This window comes from Ochotona princeps, chromosome 4 (genome assembly GCF_030435755.1).
Source record: "Ochotona princeps isolate mOchPri1 chromosome 4, mOchPri1.hap1, whole genome shotgun sequence".
In the NCBI taxonomy this organism is placed as follows: domain Eukaryota; kingdom Metazoa; phylum Chordata; class Mammalia; order Lagomorpha; family Ochotonidae; genus Ochotona; species Ochotona princeps.
In genome coordinates, this window is record NC_080835.1 from 86,437,826 (window position 1) to 86,459,055 (window position 21,230).

A 21,230-nucleotide genomic window follows, 5' to 3' on the forward strand; every position below is an offset into this window, starting at 1 on the left:
TCGCTGGCAAATTTGCATAGCATCTATTCTGACCCATAAAAATCCTCTTTTACTCAGCTCTTGATCTAAGGACATACCCTTTAAAAGTTTTCAAGGACAAAGTGGCAGAACCAAGAAGGTTTCCCTACAAATACATGGCATTTATAACTTTAGTGGCTCCTTTGATACAATCCCATGAATTTGTGTTACCTGCTGGTCCAAACTGCACATCACTACGACACACTAAAATAGCCTGTCCTAGTTGTTTCTCCCTTTGCACAAATCACATGTATATTATTTAAATAAGTCACTTTCTTCAGGCTAATACTAATACCAAAACATCCATAAAACTAAAGGTTCCTCATTACCTCAGTTCCTGCCTAAACTGGGATGCAACCACCAGATTTTTAAGGCTTCCCCATAGGTACTTCTGATGCTAGGCATTCTGTATGCTCCTAAGTTTGTGAATTAAAGATGCACATGCTAACGCTACATTTTAGTAGAAAATAGTACATTTGTTTATTTGGTTTCTTTTTTTAAAGATTTATTTTATTACAAAGTCAGATATACAGAGAGAGGAGGAGAGACAGAGAGGAAGATCTTCCATCCAGTGATTCACTCCCCAAGTGAGCCACAATGGCCGGTACGCGCCAATCCGATCCAAAGCCAGGAACCTGGAACCTCTTCCAGGTCTCCCACGTAGGTGCAGGGTCCCAAAGTTTTGGGCCGTCCTCAACTGCTGTCCCAGGCCACAAGCAGGGAGCTGGATGGGAAGTGGAGCTGCTGGGATTAGAATCGGCGCCCATATGGGATCCCGGGGCATTCAAGGTGAGGACTTTAGCCTCTAGGCCATTGTGTCGGGCCCCATTTGTTTATTTGTAAAAATCATTTCTACTTCCTTGCTCATTGGTGTTTCAATGGCAGAAACTGTAACAGTGCTTTCCACCCTCAGAAACCTTATCTTGGAAAACCAGAAATTGAACATGATCCCAAATCTCTTCTCTTCACAGTTCCCTGAGTCATGACTCAGTCATCATTTCTAAACTCTACCCTAAACAGAGAAAGTACCTACAAATTGGCCCTTTTGAGGTGGGATTGAGGTCACGTTTTCCTAGATAACTATCCAAGGCAAATGTTTCTTTTGCTTTTTTACAGTCTATTTTTTAATTCCGTTCCTATTTTATAAAATCTTCCTCCTTGTTGTTTCCTTATCCTTCCCCCTTCATCATTTCTTCATTTAGGCATTGTCCTTGTGCTTGCCGATGGCTAGTATTAATTACTGAGTGTCCAATCCTGCCTTGTAATTCAGTTATTTCAAACACAATTTCCATGCCTACTGCCTTAGTCAAAATTTTAATGTCAAATTGAAACTGTATTTGTATGATCTCATTCACATTTAGCAAAATACTTCCTTGAAATATAAAGGATTTGGTGATAAGGACAATCTCTGACTCACTATGAGCTAGCAAAGATTTCCATGGTGAAACTCATTATATATCCAAAAGCCAGAATAAATACTTAAAGGAAAACTTCAATCAGAAACCTTGTATGTCTCCAGAGAACACAGAACTTGAAGTCTATGACAGCTTTTGGCTCTCCATTCTTATCTAGTTAAAAGGATATTACAACCTAGTTATCTCCAATATTGCAAGATAAAAACAATGAAAATGGAAGTACACAAACCGCTAGAGCAAGATTAGCAGGCCAATACTCTAGAGTCACTGGCAGAAAGAAAGTGAGAGAAACATCCCAACACTTTATGTTTCAGAAGGAAACTAATGCTGACATAGCCAGCATACTTCAGAAATATTTACTCTGCTCAAACTGAATTAATTCAAACGCAGAACATTACCTATGTGATCACATAACTTGCTTATACACAGATTCTAGGACAAAATAAAATTCAGTTTGTAGAGATTTTATAGTGCTAAAACACTCATTTATTGACATTTTGTTGCAGGGTGGAAGAGGGATCACACCCCACACAAGTGTAGTATGTTAGGAGGAGTCTTTATTGTACAAGTTTGGGGATAGTAGCACCTGCTACACTCAAGCAGCCACTGTGCAGGGTGGCCAAAGTCATAGGTTTTTCAGCTCTTATTTTCCAATCAGATTGAGCTATATAGTACCAATGAAATTTCCACACATTTAATTAAGTGGCAGCAGGCAGGAAGAGAGTTGTCAGAGCCCAAAGTTTCCCTGCAGTTAATTAACCTAAAGTAGTACAGGACAAGACAGGAGGGGCCAAGTATGCCAAGCCTCGGGAGCCAATTCTGCACTGTCAATTAATTTGAATAATATGGGAGCCAAGAGGGGCAGGGCACATGCATAGCCTCCAAAGCTGGTTTCCCACATTCAATTAAATTGAAAGGTGCAGGAGGAGTTAGGAAGAGCAGGGTACAGAATTGTCCACACTGTCAATTACCAGCTGCACCCCTCACAATTTCAGATCTCTGCATATAAAAGGTATTATATAAAAACTAATATTCAATTTGTTTTTATTTCCAAGATACTGACTACAGCCTAAGTTAATACACAAGCTTAAACATTTTATGATCTAATTCCATTAGGGGGGGCTTTTGAGCCTTGATATGTCTGTATGACTCAATGAAGTATCTGACAAATCATGGGTGCCTGACAAACATTCACTGCGTGAATGAACAAATAAATCTATGGTTAGAAAATCCATGATGTAAAAGTTTGGCAATCAAGATTCTCCTACCAGTGTAACATACAAAATCATTCCATTTCTATTTCTAAAGTAAAATGAATACTATCTCACATGCTCCCCAAAGTCTCTACTCACTTATGGACATTTGTGTTACTAACAAAAATCAAAATTATGAAAAAAACATCATCGTAGTGTGTTATGATTCAGCTTTGAAATTATAAGGTAATCATAGGATTTCAGTTTACTAAGACCATCATAGTAATACATGCAGTAAATGAGAGGTGGCACCACGTGGCTCTCTGGGCAATGCAATGCACAAAACAACACAGGTAGCCAGAGATTACACTTACAGTAAGGCTGCTCATGCCCAACTTGCCTCTGGACACATACTTGCAGAAATGGTCAAGTAGAACATTGTAAGAATGGTTTATTTAAAACAACCTTCTTCATAATTTTTTCCTAATTGTTTTAAAACAAGCTTAACAATTCTAGTGGACTGATGCTACATGGACCAGATTGCCTTTACTGGGCTTTTGTCCCACAGACAGCTTCCCTGAATACTGAGTGCTGTTTACAAATGAACCCCTTTTTTAAAAAAACATTTTTGTTGGAAAAGCAGATTTATAGAGAGAAGGAGAGACAGAAAGAAATCAGAAAGATCTTCTATCCACTGGTTCATTTCCCAAATGGTCACAATTGCCAGAGCTGAGCCTATCTGAAGCCAGAAGCCAACAGCTTCTTAGTGTCTCCCATGTGGGGGCAGGGTCCTAAAGCACTGGGCCAACCTCCACTGCTTTCAGTCAGTCTATAAGAAGGGAGCTGGATAGAAGTTGAGCAGCCAGGACATGAATTGGCATTCATAAGGGATGGCCACACTTGGAGGTGAAAGGTTAGTCATTTGAGCCAATGCACTGGCTCCAGAATATCATTCTTAAATCTGCTATAATGCTGTCAGATTTACCTCTTAAAAGTGTAAAAATGTAACTCAAAATCAACATACTGTATGATCCAGCAATAGCACTCCTAGGAATATATCCAGAACACTTGTTTTATGAGAAACCAACATGCCCTCCTATGTTCATAGCAGCACAATCAGTAATTGCAAAAACATGGAAGCAACCAAAATGCCCATCAACAGAGGATTGGATAAGAAAGCTATGGTTCATCTACATCATGGAATACTACTCAGCTATTAAAAAACACAAAATGCAGTTCTTTGTGGCCAAATGGACCAAACTGGAAACCATAATGCTAAGGGAAATGAGCCAATCCCAAAAGGTTAAATACCACATGTTTGCCTTAATTTAAGATGATATGATGTTATGTATAACATGTTATGTTATGAATGTTATATGTTGTGTATAAACTAAAATTGAAATGTCAATGAGGTGGTCACAGAAGGTGGCTAGGAACTCGCATTTACTTTTAACATATTGGTTACTCATTACTATGTCAGTTAATTCCATAATGACGTAAATTTTTGCTGATGGTATGTTGGAGCTTTCAATTGACTGGGATGATACTCTGCTGGCTCTGTCTTCAGACCAGAAAGGGTATACCTAAGAAGCCATTGAACTTGACTGGACAATAAGATGCTGGACTCTATGTTTGGTATACGCTTGCAATGGGGGAATCTCAACCGAACTTGAGCTGTGGTTATGCAACAAGGTGGAGGAATCCACCATGCTGGGAGGGTTAGGGGAGGGGTGGGGAGAACCCAAGTACCTATGAAACTGTGTCACATAATACAATGTAATTAATGAATTAAAAATAATAAATAATAAAAAAAGTGTAAAAATGATCTTATTGTGTCTCTGATTAATGTTCTACAATGGCTTCTTGATGCCTTAGGGCTAAAATTCCCTTTGTTTACCTGCCGAGATCATTTATTCACATCATTTTCTCTTTGCCTGTCTCCTTTCTGCCTCCCTACCCTAGATTTGGAACAATCTCTCTACTCCCTCTCCACCTAATGCTTTCCTATGCCTTCCTTAACCACCACTTCTTCTGAGGACCCGCCCCTCAAAACCTCAACCATGTAATTAGGCCTAGTCTACCCTGAATCTAGTCTTAGCAAAATGCATTTTGCTTTCATGGCTTTTATTCAACACAATAGTGACTTAACTTAGCTGCTTAATTTTGGTCTCCCTCAATATAAATATAAATTACCTAAGCCACTGATGGTGCTTTGGTTTGACAGGCAAGAAATGCAGGTACAGACAGGTTTTACAGACTGGCAGGAGAAAGTCACAGAGCAGGTTTTCTGATTCTGATTCCTAGTTCTTCCTCTTTAGCATATGGCTTTTTAAATTTTTTTTTAATTTTCATGTGAAACTATTTCAAATAATATGGAAAAAAGTAAGAATTCAATGAATGCACAGATTTAACAATTTAACATTTTGCGATATTCACTTCATATGAGCAACTCTCATTAACACACTTTGTTCTTACAAAAGAGCAAAACACGTGTATCTTACTTTAGTCTTCAGTAAGTGCTAGCCACCATACTCTACCGTGCTTTACAAAGCTACTGGTATGTCAGGTGACTTAAGCTGATCACCACCCTGCGAATGTCCATAAAAGTACCAAGAGTACAGATTTGGAGGCTACTAATAAACTTTAGAATAGGTGAATTCACAAAAATAATTTTAATAATGAAGATCAAGTACTTATTACTGCCTCTCAAGCTTTGTTGGATAACAGTATTTATTTCACTGTTGCATAATTTTATTGAGGTTAGATTTCATCTTTTATAAGTCACTAATCAGCTCTAAAAGTTCTCTTTCTTCCCTGTCCACTAGGCCTTAAACAGGACTAAGAGAGAGGTACTGTTACCATATCCTTTAGACTATGTACTCTCTAGGGTCAAATGCTTAGATCAGTTTTTCATCAATAAGTTCTCAGAGACAATCATAGTGCCTGATTGTGCTGCAAATCTTACTATAGTTACAAATGCTAATGAATTTGTTATAAATGATTATCAAAGTACAAAAATGTGTGTATATGTTTTTGCATATATATTCAAATATATGAACTAATTTCCTCTTAAATCTTAGTTTATCATTCTGAAAACATAATGAGTATATGTTTAATTCTTTCCTGTATGATTCTAGAATTCTATTTAAGTGACTTAACAGGGTTTGTTCCCATAAAGGCTTAACAGATTTTATGGAGGGACTATTTAGTCCAATATTTAAGACTCTGATATAATTAAAGTTCCAAAATATTTTAGGATTAGAATGAAACAAACCTCACATTCTCATTAAAGAGCATATAAATTGCTGAAGGAGAGAGGAGAGAGAGCATTGAGAGAAAGGATTAAATTACTTTCTATGTGGCAGAAACAAAGTCACGGGGGAAAAAAGATATTTCAGGAATTAATGTATAACAATACATTAAACACAAATTCTTCCCAGGGTTATGACATGACAAGCTTTCAAATGATTGTTCTTCATCAACACCTGAATTTAAAATTAAAAAAAAATTACTGAGTCTTTGGATTTCAAATTAATTGTCCTTTAAGACACAGAAATAATGTGATAAAAACACTTCTTTCAAGCAGCATGTTTTCCTCAAGAGAGGAAAAATCACCTAAAACTTTCCCAGCTGTTTGAATCCTTAATTGTGGGTGGTTACTGTATGGGTGCCAAAAAAAAAAGTAAACAATAATTCAATTGTCCAACCAAGAACTATTACACAGTAAGATATGCTTCCTCTACAGAGTTCAAAAGAAAATGTTATTTGTATAAACAATTCAGGCATTTGGAAATGTTATACTTCAACTCAGGACTTCCTGATGTGTATAACGACACTTAAGTAGGATATAATGAAGGCTTGAAACACCCAGTGAGTTTTCTTTTTAACTATCATGTCTCTTTGAAGAGTTCAGTTGTTGTTGATAATGACATTGTCCGGTTTATAAAGTTTCTTAGGACAAGTTCAAAATGAGTTTTGTAGCCACAACAGCTCTATTTCATGAATCATATTATTTTTTTTTAAGATTTTATTATTATTATTGGAAAGACGGATATACAGAGAGGAGGAGAGACAGAGAGGAAGATCTCCCATCCAATGTTTCACTCCCCAAGTGAGCCGCAACGGGCCGGTGCTGCGCCGATCCAATGCCGGGAACCAGGAACCTCTTCCAGGTCTCCCACGCGGGTGCAGGGTCCCAATGCATTGGGCCGTCCTCCACTGCTTTCCCAGGCCACAAGCAGGGAGCTGGATGGGAAGTGGAGCTGCCGGGATTAGAACCGGCGCCCATATGGGATTCCGGGGCCTTCAAGGCGAGGACTTTAGCCGCTAGGCCACGCCGCCGGGCCCCATGAGTCATATTATTAACAAAAAGATATTAAGAGAGATTTGTATAGATACATACTTGTGAATTATAATAATCAAATCCTGAAGAAAATTTTTGCAGAAGCATTTTCAACAATGTAATAGTTTAATTTTGATTAGCTAAGTAGAAAGAGATAAGTTTTGATGTAGGCAGGCAGTTACCAACGACACAGCTGAGCTCACCAGCCCCTCTCTACAACTCTCCACAACCCTTCTCCCCCTGTCAACCCAAGTCCCCACAACTTTGTACCATGGAAAAATCGCTACTTTCTGAAAAATCACTGCCTAAAACCTGTTTCAGCTGGAAATACCCAAAATAGCTTCTGAAGACTTCAAGATACCCCTTAGCTAATTATAATAACATCATAATAAAGTTATCCATGGTTGATATGCCTAATTTCTATAATACACATGATACCACGATATTGCTGAGACTTCCAAACAAGGAATGAAAACATGTGGTACTCAAATCCTATCCCCTATGCATATTCTATTCCTCCTAATCATATAAAGTGATACTTTCCAACTTCACTGAGCAGTTCATTCTCCAGTGATTTTCCATTCCCTTTAAATATATACTTTTACCTTGCTAACAATAAATCTTGCTCCTCCAGTATTTTTTCCTTTGTCTCACCCTGAAATTGCTATTGTTTTTTAAGATTTATTTATTTTTGCTGAAAAAGCAGATTTACAGAGAGGAAGAGAGAGAAAAAGAAAGATGATCTTCTATCCACTGGTTCACTCCCTAAGTGGCCACAATGGTTGGAGCTGAGCCAATTTGAAGCTATGAGCCAGTTTCTTCCTTGGGTCTTTAACACAGGTTCAGGGTCCTAAGAGTTTGGGCCATTCTCTACTGCTTTTCCCAGACCACAAGCAGGGAGCTGGATGGGAAGTGGAGCAGCTGGAACACGAACTGGCACCATATAGGATCCCAGCACATGCAAGGCGAAGTTTTAGCCACTAGGCTATTGTGCCAGGCCCTGGCATTATTTTTTTTACATCGGAGACAAAAGAACCTGGACAGTCATCCAACAAAACTTCTCTTTAAATGAAAATTATTGGTGATATTATATGTACATATTCTAGGTTTATAATATATGTTGTTAATTTAAACCCACATCACATATTACTATTTCAAAGTGCTTCTACACCAACTCTCTCCAAAGCTGCCATAGCAAATTTCCAAACCTGCCACTCCAGATGACATTCTTATAAACCATGTGAAAAACAATATATTACCTTTCCATATGACCCAACAAATAAGTTCTCAAAAGAAAGTGAATTATGTGGTAAAACATTTATATATTTCCCCCGACAGTTATTCCTCTACCAAGGAAATTAAAGCTCCTCCATCCATGCCATTGAAAAACTTCTTCAACCTGACAACCTCAGAGTAAGCATCAAAGATCACTCTCAAGTGTCTATTTGTATACTAAAGTGATTGCACATTCACACCATTGAGCCATTTTATCCCTGTAGCACACTGATTCACACCACGCTTCAGGGGTAACGTAACAACAGATAGCTGTACATGGACAAAGCCTGGCTAGCTCAAGATGACACAAAGAAAACCTCAACTCTATTCTCAAGCCTCTCCGCTTCCTACCAGCAAAGGCGGGGAGGCGGGGAGGGACATATGGAGCACCATAGGCAACACCATAAATGACGCTCTTTCAGGTTTGAGCTCCTAATCGTGAAGGTGCACATGTAACATCTGTACATATAACACATAGTTATATATGTGTAACTATAGAGCTAGTTATATTAAAATGCAGCATGTTCATTTTACGTATCTTAAATATTAACAACTATTGCTATGTCTGCTGATCTGCATTCAAATACCAGTAAGTCTGTGAACAGGAGCAATTTAGTTATGCCAGAAATAGCTGTATAATTATTACAAAATTTATTTTTATGTGAATTACCTAATTAACTGGCTCATTTTTCTAATAAAAGTTTAGAACTACAACCTTGGTTGACAAATGGTTGGGTTGTTTCCTGTCCCACAAGACTCTTCTGTTTAGGTGTGTATAAACAAATGATGTCCCCACGTATAATATTTACCAGCACAGTGGCTTTCCTTATTGGTAAATGTTTAATCTCTTGAGTGCAAAGCTCAGACAGTACAAGTCTTTCCTGTGTGTTACACTGCGCCATCAAATAACATCACTAACCAAGCTGTTTATGCAACCAGCAAATGGACTTTCCAATAGTTTCCAAGATTACATAAAATGAATAAACGTTGCCTCATATTAATGACTAATAGTTGTATTGGCCCTAGTTCAGCTTGACTAATAATATCTAATTTAAAAAAATTCTAGACTTGAGACTTGGGTTAAAAATTACTGCTTCAAATTATAGATAGTAAATACAGCCAAAAACAGTGTAAACTGCATGTTCTAATTTTGGTATAAACATAAGCGTTCAGGCTTAAAAATTACTTCTTCAAATTATAATATAGCAAAAAATACTGTAAGCTGCATGTTCCAATTTTGGTGTGAAAATAAATTTTCACGTTTGCTGCAATAAGATCTACAGCCTTTATCATATATCCTAAAATGCTAAATAAAGCTTCAAAAACAACCTATCTTACAGGTAAATTTTCACAACTTCCAGTTGTTTGACCTAAACCAGAATAAATAATATACTGTAAATAATGTTTTATCATCTATAGAGGCAGCCTTTTGTTTTCAAGTGTGACAGCATTAAGACTGAGCAAACAATCCATGTCATCTGCATCCTCACACATATGTGTGCTAGGCCGCACATATCACTGGATTTTGCATTCACTATCAGGAATATTTAGAAGGGTCATGAAAAATTCACACTATTAAAAACTCAAGAAGGGATTTCAACGACTTCCTGCCTCAAACTAAATTTATCTTTAAAATGCGATTTTCCCCACCTATTTTTAAAAGCCTGCTTATACTCATTATTATGAAATAACAGTGAAGCAACATCTTCTTATCTCATTTACTCCTGTAAGTATGTTATACGAGAGGAGGATTTAATTTGCCATGACTTTGCAATCACTCCTCCTCATCAATCACTGATTACCAAGGGGCCAACACTGTACCCCTAACTCAACATCTTACTCAATTTAAAACCCAAAGCAGAAGCATGCATTGGCCACAATAGGTAAGCAGCCACTTGGAACACACATCCCATATCTGAATGTGTGGATTTGAGCTCCAGCTCCACTCTCTATTCCAGCTTCCGGATAATGCACATCCTACAAAGCAGCAGGTGATGCTTGAAGTATCTGGGCTCCTGCCACCCACATGGAAGACCCAGATTGAATTCCTGTTTCCGGGCTTCAACTTGGCCCAGCCGCAGCTCTTGAAAAAATTTGAGGAGTGAAGCCACAGGGGGAAACTCTCTCTCTGTTGCCTTTATTTCCCTATGTGTTTCTCTGCCTTTAAAATGAATAAAAATCTTGTAAAAAGCAGTATAAAAAATTAAGCAGTTAGAGAAACTGTAGGAAGTTGAATAGATTCAATAGGACATTTCCCACTTTTCCAGGGCTGCCGTGGGCTGATGACAGGACCAATCAAAAGCTCCCCTGCAGCTCATCGAGCCACAGAGCAGAAGCTCCTCCTGAACAGGGGGCTGTCCTCCTGGGGACTTCAGTCCTGACAATACCTGAGCAGCTCTTTGGGCAACAGGATTTTCCCACTGGGTCCTGGACAAGTATTCCCATTTTGCTTCCTTCCAAATCCGCAATGTCTTACTGACAAGAAAAAACAAACAAACAAAAAAAAAAAACAAGCACAAAGCCAACAAAGATGATGAGGAGGACAGAAAGGGACAGCTGAAAAGCAAAACAGATTCACAGACAACAAAGCTCAAGCCTAGAAAAAAAAAAAGCCCCAGAACAACTTCCACAAATCAGAGAAATATATCAACATAATACCACCTTCTTTCTCTTACTTTGCAGACATTCCATTTCTCATTCTATTGCACTGTCAGCACATCCTACCAGACATCTTACCTTCTTACTGCCCTCCCATCAAACCCCACCACCATCGCTTACACACAGAAAGCCTGCCAATGTTTTGACTTCACAGGTCATTTTGCGCTACCATGGCTCACTTACAAAAGATGAGCTATTTTGTAAGCCAACATATTTTGCAGTTATGTCATCTGTGAATCTCAAGACTATTCTGGATCAGAGTGTTGTGGCTATTACTCAACGCTAACAGTCACAGCTGCCCTTGCTTCATTCCTCTCCCATGAAATCAGAGGACTAAAGAAGCTGAGACTGGGGTTTCAACAAGCTAATGTAAAGACTGCTAAAACTTTAAGCCTCAACATTTAGAACTGAAGCTGATAAAGATGGATAAGTGCAATACCCAAGACCTTCCTATACAACGGCCTTGTGTATTAGACTTAAGGACACATTTTTTTCCCCAGCTTCTTCTCATCATCACACAAAGGCTTGAGATACCTCATGATTCTCCACACAAGGATTGATTATTCAAGTTTTTCTATGTTTTGTTTACTTTTAACTACTTACAGTCAATCTGGAGACTCAAAGGATGGAAAATATTGGGTGATTAGGATATGAGATATATCTATTTATACACTGATTGTTCGGGAAAAACACTCCATAAATTGTTTTTGCCCCAGCTTAGGTTTTCCAAAGTCTGAATGCTTAAATCAGATTCACAGTAAATAGAAGTTCATAAGCCTCCTCCTCTAAAAGTAGCAAGCTACTCTGCATCTATTTTTGCTTATTATTCATCTTCAGATATCCAACTACTAATATAACCAGTCAGTCTTAAAGCTTTAGAATTAGTTTACATTCATTGTCTGTTAGACTTCACCCACTGATCAAGGCATGCCATTCAAATCTAACCTGCAAGAGCCATATAATATTCATTTAGCCAGAGTACGAAGATACAAATGATCACTGTAGAGATACCAAGTTCAACGCAATCCAAGAAAACCTGCCTGCAAGGCTCCACAACATAGCTATTAAAACTCTTAGATCTCCACCTACTACATATGGTAACTGAAAGAAGTATTCTGAAATGTTTATGATAACCTTGACAATAACAGGTAAAAGAACAGAGACAATATAAGTGTGCTGTAGAGATTATTTAATAAATACACATACATGAACATAATAGAAGTCATGATACTGTTACACTGACATTTCCTTTGAAAACCCAGAAATATTTGCTACCCTTCTCTTTCCAAAGGAAAAATGTCAAATGATATGTATCATTTTCCTAGAAAAATAGAAAATAAAGAAAGCTAACATTTAAAGGAAAAAAGTCATAGCTTCCAAAGAAAAGTATGTAATGTGCACAACTGTTTAACTGAGAGTCCCCCATTAGCTAGATCTGGGTCAAGAGTTACATCCAAAAGGTTGAAAATACTGACAGGGCTGCTAACACTCATGAAATTTACAGTTTTGTTACACAGTGATGCTGTTATGTGAACACATGGATATTTCTATGTAATATTATTTTATCACTATATTCTACATTTTTCTGAGCCAGATATAAGTCATAAAGATTATGGTTTTGGGACACATGTCAAAAATGGCAACTACTGTTCCAAATGTTGGCAGTGTACAACCACTAAAGCTTTGCCATTTGTTCTGTAAAAAGGCCATCTTGTGTGAGGTTCATGTGGAACAGCTCTCCGTTCTTTCTAGAGGCATCCTAATCATACTTTAGCCAAATGACAGGAATGGCTGAACCACATTCCATCCCAGAACTGAGGGTAGAAGGAGCAAACCGTGATCCCAAGAGAACAGGCACCTCCACATTCCTAAAGGAGCAAGGAAAGAAGTAAACACTGGCCTATCTCTTCAGAGACTACAAACCTGGCCCTATGATAAACATTTATAGGCACTGCTTCATTTTATACGAAACAAGACCCTCCTATTCAGAAAGGGGCATGCTTCCCTAAGATCAAATTGCTAAACTGTTGTGACAAAATCATGTTGCAGCTCAGGTCTCTGATCCCAAGTTATGTTCCGTGTCCTGCCTAAACACTGGTTTAGTACACCATTACTAACTACACATGATTTGCTTCCTTTAAAAAAAAAAAAGGTGCAAGTTTATTCAGAAATTTAAAAAGTAAGATCATCACTAAATCCAGTACCTGCTATATTTAACAGTATGTGTTCTATGTACGTTGCTTCAATGATTCACATTAACATACACAAATACTGTTACCAACACTTTCCCAGAGGGCTGATCCAACTTAAAAAAGACACATAATTTCCTTGGAGGAGGGAAGCAAAACAGCTTCAATTCAGTACTTAAAATATTCTTTTATTATAACAGAGACCATATTTAGAGTTTTATTATTTAGATATGAGCTCCTTGACTTCAATGAAATAAAAATCCAATGTAAGACTACTGAAATTATTATTTGGGCTAACGAGGAACAGCTGTACTCACCAATGCTGATTTCATCATCCGTTTCAGCATCACCAATGCATTCAAACTGGAAATCCTGCAGAGACTGAGAAAATTTCTGTACTGCCATAGACAAATCTGCAAAGGAAAATTGAAAAATAAAATGAGTGGCAAGCCATCACAGAATGCACATGGAAGAATTTCTATTCATCATACATACATAATATATATGTAATATATACATATACACACACACCCTGGCCCCCCAAAAAAACACTTGTTTAAGTGTTACATAAAACACAAGCCTCTAAAATACCAATTTGGGGTCAGGTATTTAGTCTAGTGGTTAAGTTGTCAGTTAAGATGGTCATGCCCAATAAATAAGTGCTTAGGTTTAATGCCCAGCTCCTATATATCTAGAATGAAATAAAATAAAAGTCTGAAAGATTTAAACAAGCTTTAAACAGACTACTAAATAAATGAGAAACTGGATCTGCTCCACTCTAACAGGATTTTTTCCCCTAAGAAAGGGTTTTGGTGCTAGATGTATATTATCTAGAAGACAACTTACCCAAACTTTTATGGGGGGAAGGACCATTCGCTCTTACAAATAGCACTCTTATTTAAGAAATGCAAGAGAAAAGAAGAATCTTAATAAGGTTTTTAATTAGAAAGAAAGGCCAAATGTTGACACAAAGGGTCACCAATTAAATTCTGGAGCAACTTTGGAAAAGGTAGAGATTGAGTTTTTAAAAATAAATTATAGATTTTGATCAGGAAGGCGACAGATGACTGAAACAAGTGTTTTAAAATAACTCTGTGTGGGCCCGGTACAGTGGCCAAGCAGCTAAAGTCCTTGCCTTGAACGCGCCGGGATCCCATCCAGCTCCCCGCTTGTGGCCTGGGAAGGCATTCAAGGACAGCCCAAAGCCTCTTGACCCTGCACCCATGTGGGAGACACTGAAGATGCTCCTGGCTCCTAGCTTCAGGTCGGCAGAGCTCTGACCATTACAGCCACTTGGGGAGTGAATCATGAGATGGAAGATCTTCCTCCCTGTCTCTCCTCCTCTCTGTATGTCTGACTTTCCAATAAAAATAAAATAAATCTTTAAAAAATAAACTGTGAAAGAACCTCCACATATTGTGGCAAATAATAAATATATTTAAATTAAAAATAACTGATTTGTGTGATATTTTAACTAACTATACTTACCATTCTGACTTCATTTTAAACAAGGCCCAGTATCTGACTAAACCCAGAAGAATTCTTTATTTCTGGGCATAAAAAAGATAAGTCTGGGGGAAAAAAAGTAAATCCCTAGGAGACAACAACAGTGACCACAAATGTGAAAATTGGAGCCAGGTGTGGAAGAGAAACCTAAGCCACACCACTTATTTGCTAGTGGTTCTTGGACAAATTACTCAACTCCTCAAGACCACTGCCTTCCTACATGTAAAAATGGAAACAACAACAGAAACCACTTCAGCATACTGCTTTGAATATTCAGTGAGCTAATATTTATAACAGGTTCAAAACAATGCCTGGCAGTAGACAGGTACTAGTTAGGTTTGTGAAAGAAAATTTACAACAAAACAATCTCACAGTGAGGCATGAGGGCAACATTAAAGGTCTCATATTTCAGGGTCAATCTTATCATTTCTGGTGATCCAAGCAACCAGAAATGACAAGCCTTTCCCCTTGATCAGACTTGAAGCTTTATTCCCAACCAGGCCTCCACCTTGATCTCCAACTTTGTTGGGCTTAATTTTAAGAAAGATCCTTCTAAGTTGGTTCACAGAGAACCTTCACACTTTGCATCTATCTAAATTCCTCATTACCCATCTTGGATGCATGATAGAACTCCTTGGTCTGCCCTCAGAAACAATCCTCCTTCCCTTGATGTCTTTTTTCGGACATTTTCACCAATTTGATAGTCCCTCAACCTGCCCTTTGGCTACAAATCCCCTCCCACCAAGAGTAAAGCTTTGGGACCAGTGGCACACTGTACTTAGGATTACGTAGGAGGTACTCTAAATCCCAGGGCATGGATCTACTGTAGGGAACCAAGAAGAGTGTACAGAACTTATGTAGTGAATTAGTATTCAACCAGAAAAATTAATGTTTTATCAGAGCTAGATTTCCAAATAAGTTGTAAAGGTTTGGAAATGAGACATCCATTTTGAGACACATTTTCTTACCGGTTCAATAGAGCACGAATGCCTACCTTTTGTGAAGATTAAATTATGTAGTTGCCTGGCACATGCTAAAAAAATCAGTGGCATCATTTGCTATAATACAGGCCAGTTTGTAAAACTAGAACGTTGACTGCTCTTTCAGGTTGAAAGATAATGTGTAAAGGCATGCATTCATCTGACAGTGCACAGTCTGGCAAAGGATAGAAAAATCATCAACATATATTGTTATGAAAAGACACAGAAAATTAGTGCCTGCAAGACTTAAGCCAGCCTACATGTGTGTATTCTGAGATAAGGGAAAATACTACATTTAATGTCCTTATTTTTATACAAATGAGTATAACATAAAAGACCCATGCACTAGTGCATTGCAAGCCATAGACTCAGCTCCTATAGCAAAATTTTGAGAGTGGGAACATAAGGCAGATCAGGAGGCTTGGGAATTAAGAAATCCCTTTTTTTTTTCTACTACTTATTACAGCCTGGAGTTTCTTGTAGCCTTAAGACACATGAGCTGTTTGGAAAGTATGTCACAGTCAGCACCTGATACAACCATCCTTACTTATTTCTCCCTGCCCTGTTCCTTACCTGCCTTGATCTTGCTATTTGACAAGGAAGGATAAGCTTCTAGGCTTTCTGCATCGATTGTTATGAATGTATGATAATAATTCATGTACCCAAGCAAAAATCACACTGGGGCCACTCATTTATGAATATCTATCAACAGAGCCATGTGACTGACAATGTGAGCTCCAGAGGCAGATCCACCAATAATTAGTGGTATGGTTGTGGGTAAACTACATACTCTCTCTGTTCCTCTCCAGGGTTACTGTAGTAGTAAATGGAGCAAGATAAGCAAAACACCAGAACAGTGCTTGAACTAAGTGCCTGACAGCACTCAACTATGCCATTTCCTAAGTGAACAGCTCAGAAAAGCAATAAAACAAAGTGAAATTTCATTTGGAAGGTGATAACTATTAGACTTTTTTTGGAAAAACCTTGGAAGGTATCCAAGGAAACAGCTTCTTAATAGAATTTTCAAATTTTCTCTTGATACACGGCAAAGTGATCAAACCATGACAGTATTATTTCAATTTCAATGGTGGGTGGAATTAAAAATGCATTAATAAACAACCTGGTCACAGTCCTTTTGAAAGAATAATAAGATTATATAAAAATATGAGTATCACCTATCAAATCATAATTCCAAGAATAAGGACCAAACTTACAAGATGACATGTTTTCAACCTCAAGCATACTATGGGTTCACAATTTTCCTTCTAGTTACTTTCAATTTGCAAATATCAAATAATGAGAATGTCAAAATATCATCAAGGTTAAGAACCCATATTTTCTGGAAGCAAATTGATCAATCCATAAGATGAAGAATACAGCTCACACTTTTATTCTAGGCCCCATCTCACACTGCAAAATTATGAACTAGAATGTAAAACATTTTCATGAGGTTGATTACATAAAATATGCTAATTTCATAACTGTCTAAAGCTTCTAAACTGTGGGGAAAAAAACTTCGTAGAATCTTTCAAATAAAGCTGAATCAAGTAGAAAGATCTTGATTTTAAAATCTAATCAAATTTGAAACAGACTGATGAATTTTAAAGCATCAGAAACCATTTTCTCTTAAAAACAAAATGAAAAATCAAATGGATAACCCATGTAAAATAGATGATTTAGTTTTAAACAGGGAGTTTCGGGGGGGGGGGTGGTAAGCTATATTTATACCCATACAAATACAACTAGTTAGTTTTTTGGTAGAAGGTAGTTGTCCATTCTGAAATACAATGTCTCTCAAATTAGATTTAAGAATTATCCAGGAGTCCTGAGCGATCTACAGAAACAGAAGAACAGTAAACTTCCTTCGGGACCAGGGAAAGGCGCTTTCTCTGGTCCTTACTTAGTTCCAACATTGGATCCCCATCCTCTCTTGCAATGACCATCAGGGTCGCTCCGGAGTCCCCCACCCCCAAAAAAAACTAACAAAAAAAAAAAAAGAAAGAATCACATGATCACCCTGTCAGACATAGATGCTATAGAATTACAGTCTTCACACTACCTTACAGAAGGCAGACAGAATGAAGCAATGGAAATCCAAAAGCAAAATCAGGATATATCTTTCCTTTCAAACAGGTACCACCCAGAATGACCATGAAAATTAATCACATCAGAGGCCTACTGATAAATTATCCAACAAAAAGTTAGCAACAGCAACAAAGATAGTGATTGTACTTAATATTTCTCCAATTATTTACCATAAATTAACCCATTAGTCTTCATAACATCCATAAGAACTAGATAACATAATTGCCATTTATAGATAATGAAACACATTTACAGAGGTTAGGTGACTTCTACAAGGTCACACAAGCTAGCCAACAGCAAGAATTTCAGCTTAAGGAACTGACCTGGATTTCCCATTTAGCAACACTGAGACATTATTTTTACGTAGACCTTACATGGAGGTGATAAAGAAGGCACAATCTATTTTGTGAGGGCTTCAGGAAAGACTTCAAGGAATCAGTAAGAACAAAGAATATGGATACACCAGGAAATCTAAATTAATAATCTAGCTAAGAACCTTCCAAAGGGCAGCTTTTAAATATATATCAATTGTGTATGCCAAAATTCATACAACCTGAGTACTAACTATTAGCTAAAATAAACAAGCTACTGTGTTGTGTTCATGTTTTCATTCATGCAACATACTCATCTTCCATTCCCATGGTTGGAAGTTTCCTTCTTCCAAGTCTTAACCAAGTGCTGTTTCCTCCAAAAAGTCTTTCCTACCTTGTCCAGCTTGATACTATCTCTTCATTTACATTACTCAATATATGTTAGGATCCCTGTCAAGCTTTCCCTGTATTACCTGTAACCTTACCTATGTGCAAGCCCAATTTTCTCGCCTTCTTTTCAATAGTATAATAGCGAAACCTGTTTGTGGTGAAGGTACCCACATATCCTACACTGCAGTTCCTGGATTCAATTCCTCATCTCTGACTCCACCTTACTGCTAACACGGATCTTAACAGGCAGTTGTGTTTGATCAAGTAGTTGGGTTCTTGCTACCAACATGGGGGACTTGGATTGAGTCCTGACTCCTGACTTGACAGGCCCACTGAAGTCTTCTGGGGAGGACATCCGTGGAGGGTAATATAATGCTCATGCACTCTGTCTCCCTCTCAAACACATAAATAAAAATTTAAAATAAAGAAAAATATAATTAAGGTAGAGAACATTGCCATCTACGAATATTACCAATACATCCAGCACAATGTCTTGTAACCAAAAAATCTGTTACTATAACCAGCAAGTTCTGCAAGATGGGTAAGTATTCCAGGTTCCCACGTGCCTTTTACTTTCTCTTCTTTACAAGACCCTGATGTGGCGATATCAACGACTTGGAAGACATGGGTTATCTACTTTCCAAAGTAATAATAACAATGATGTTTTAATACTTACAAAAAGTTTTAACGTACATTTACAATAAAGATAGGAGCAGTGTTGCAAAGAAGTTTTTACCAACTCAAAGTTCTTACATACTGATTCTTACGCAAAACCATGACAACTATAATTAAGCAGCAAAATTCCCAGAGTCAAAGAGCTGGACTCCAATCTGAACAAGTCTTCCATTTTTCAAAGTGGATTGTCTTTTAGCACGTATCACAGTTAACTAACAAAAGAATGGCACATTTTGAAACTAACAAAGGTGTTTGACTTGGGACATTTAACTTATTTTTTATTTATTGTAAAAATTCTGAAATAACAAGAAGCTATGTGTTGATGTGAACAGACTATTTAGCAAGAAATAATTTAGAAGTAAATGTACACAAAACAGTCATGAAGCATGCGAAAACTCAAAGAAATGAATACTCATTCTTGTACTAATTCCTCAAAATAACTGAAAAACATACAATGTTCTAAGCATCTTAGAGGTAGATTAAGCATATGTCTTTGCCCTTAGCACCTACAGATAATCAAGAGCGGGACAAGAGAAACAGGAAGAGACATAGAGAGAGAGAAAGAAATCAACTGCTAAATTATTTGTAGTGTTACAAGTCTACTGCAGCTAAATTACTAAAAACACAATACTGAGAACACACAAGAGTATATAAAATCACAAGCCCTGACTTAATTTTTAAAATATGATAAATTACATAACAGAATACTTCAAGAAATCACCAGACAGCCTTGGCTTATAATAACTAGTTACACTGTTAGTGTTCTCTCAGGGAGTTACAAAATGTCAGTCGCATGGAGGGAAGTCAGAAGAAAAGAACGTTGGGTGTGGCAAATTACAAGAAAAATATAATAAAACTTGTAAATTAAAAATATCACTTCTATGTCTCTGACTTGAATAAAGCTCAAAAATGCAACTTGTGGAACCAGCATTCAACCTAGCAGTTAACATGCCCATATACGTATCAGTGTTTGAGTTCAATTCCTGGCTCCTGTTCCCGACTCCAGCTTCCTGCTGCTGCACACCCACACAGACAGCAGTGGTGGCTAACTTAGTCGGGTTTCTAATACCCACACAGGAATCTGGATTGCATCCCTAGCACCTGGTTCTAGCCCTGGCTATGCCTAGGCATTGCAGGCATTTTGTTTTATTGAAGGCTTTAGAAAACACTGCCCTGTGAAAATGGGCATGACTCCAGGAGGTTACTGGGGATTTATGTAAGGACAATGAGCCTGAGCCTGAAGCTGTTATATAAGCCACTCAAAATGCAAACAAAACAAACAAAACAAAACAAAAAACAAAAACCACAGACTACCCTAGGCCACGACATCAATGTGCTGTACCCTAGGGTATTTCTGGCATTTTACAATAGTTGAAACAGATTAGGTTAGCTTGAAACACTCATTCATTTCCACCCCAAATGTGTACTCTGGGTCTTATTTCTCTATGCCATTTTCTGCTGGATATATCCACCCTGCTCTGCAAGCCGTAACAGTCCAAGCACCAATTCTCAGTGTTGAGCTAACGTATTAGGTGGTAAAAGTGCTCAGGTGTGGAGAGAGGTCTTCTGATCAGAATCAGCCAGTCTTTTATGGCATGCACAAGTGTGCACAAGAGTCAGATAAAAACAGATGGCAGTCAAGGAAATACTGCTTATTGGAATGTTTCAGAGCAAGGACTCGCCCCTCTGAATTCCATGTGCCTCGTATAGAAAAAAGAAGATAATAATCCTTAATAAGACTGCCATGAATATTAGATGAAATTGGCTCAGCACAATGTCTGATAGGAACAGAAGCTTAAAATACTGATTATCAACAAATGTAAATTATTTAACCACTGTTTATTATGAAGGCAAATGCAGGATGTGAAATATTTTCATGAAGGCATAACATACTGAATCTGTGCATTGAATTACTACCTTCGGAACAGCAACAGTGAAAACACATACTGGTGCTGGCCCCTAATGAGCACCAAGCAGTTTGCAATCACAGAAATGATATCTGTCTGGCAAGTGATTCCAGAAGATTCCAGTCTAAAAATAACAAACAGGAACCATCACTTGGCCAGATTTTATCCACAGTTTCTATGAAGCTACAAATTCCATAAAAATTAAAAATGAAAAGCCACAAAGACTTCACCATTCCCACAATCCAAGTTTCTAAAAATAGAAAGTTCAAAGGATGAAAACAAACCG

At 37.7% G+C, this 21,230-nt stretch overlaps 1 protein-coding gene across 2 annotated transcripts in view; it reads right to left on the minus strand.

Moving 5' to 3' along the window:
- The window catches only part of ARHGAP42 (Rho GTPase activating protein 42), a 270,695-nt gene that overhangs the window by 186,648 nt on the left and 62,817 nt on the right, over positions 1-21,230 (minus strand). For both annotated transcript variants that reach the window (XM_004585001.3, XM_058663994.1), the window contains exon 2: positions 13,408-13,503. In XM_004585001.3, coding sequence (XP_004585058.2) covers positions 13,408-13,503 — 96 coding nt within the window. The remainder of the gene's footprint in view (positions 1-13,407; positions 13,504-21,230) is intronic.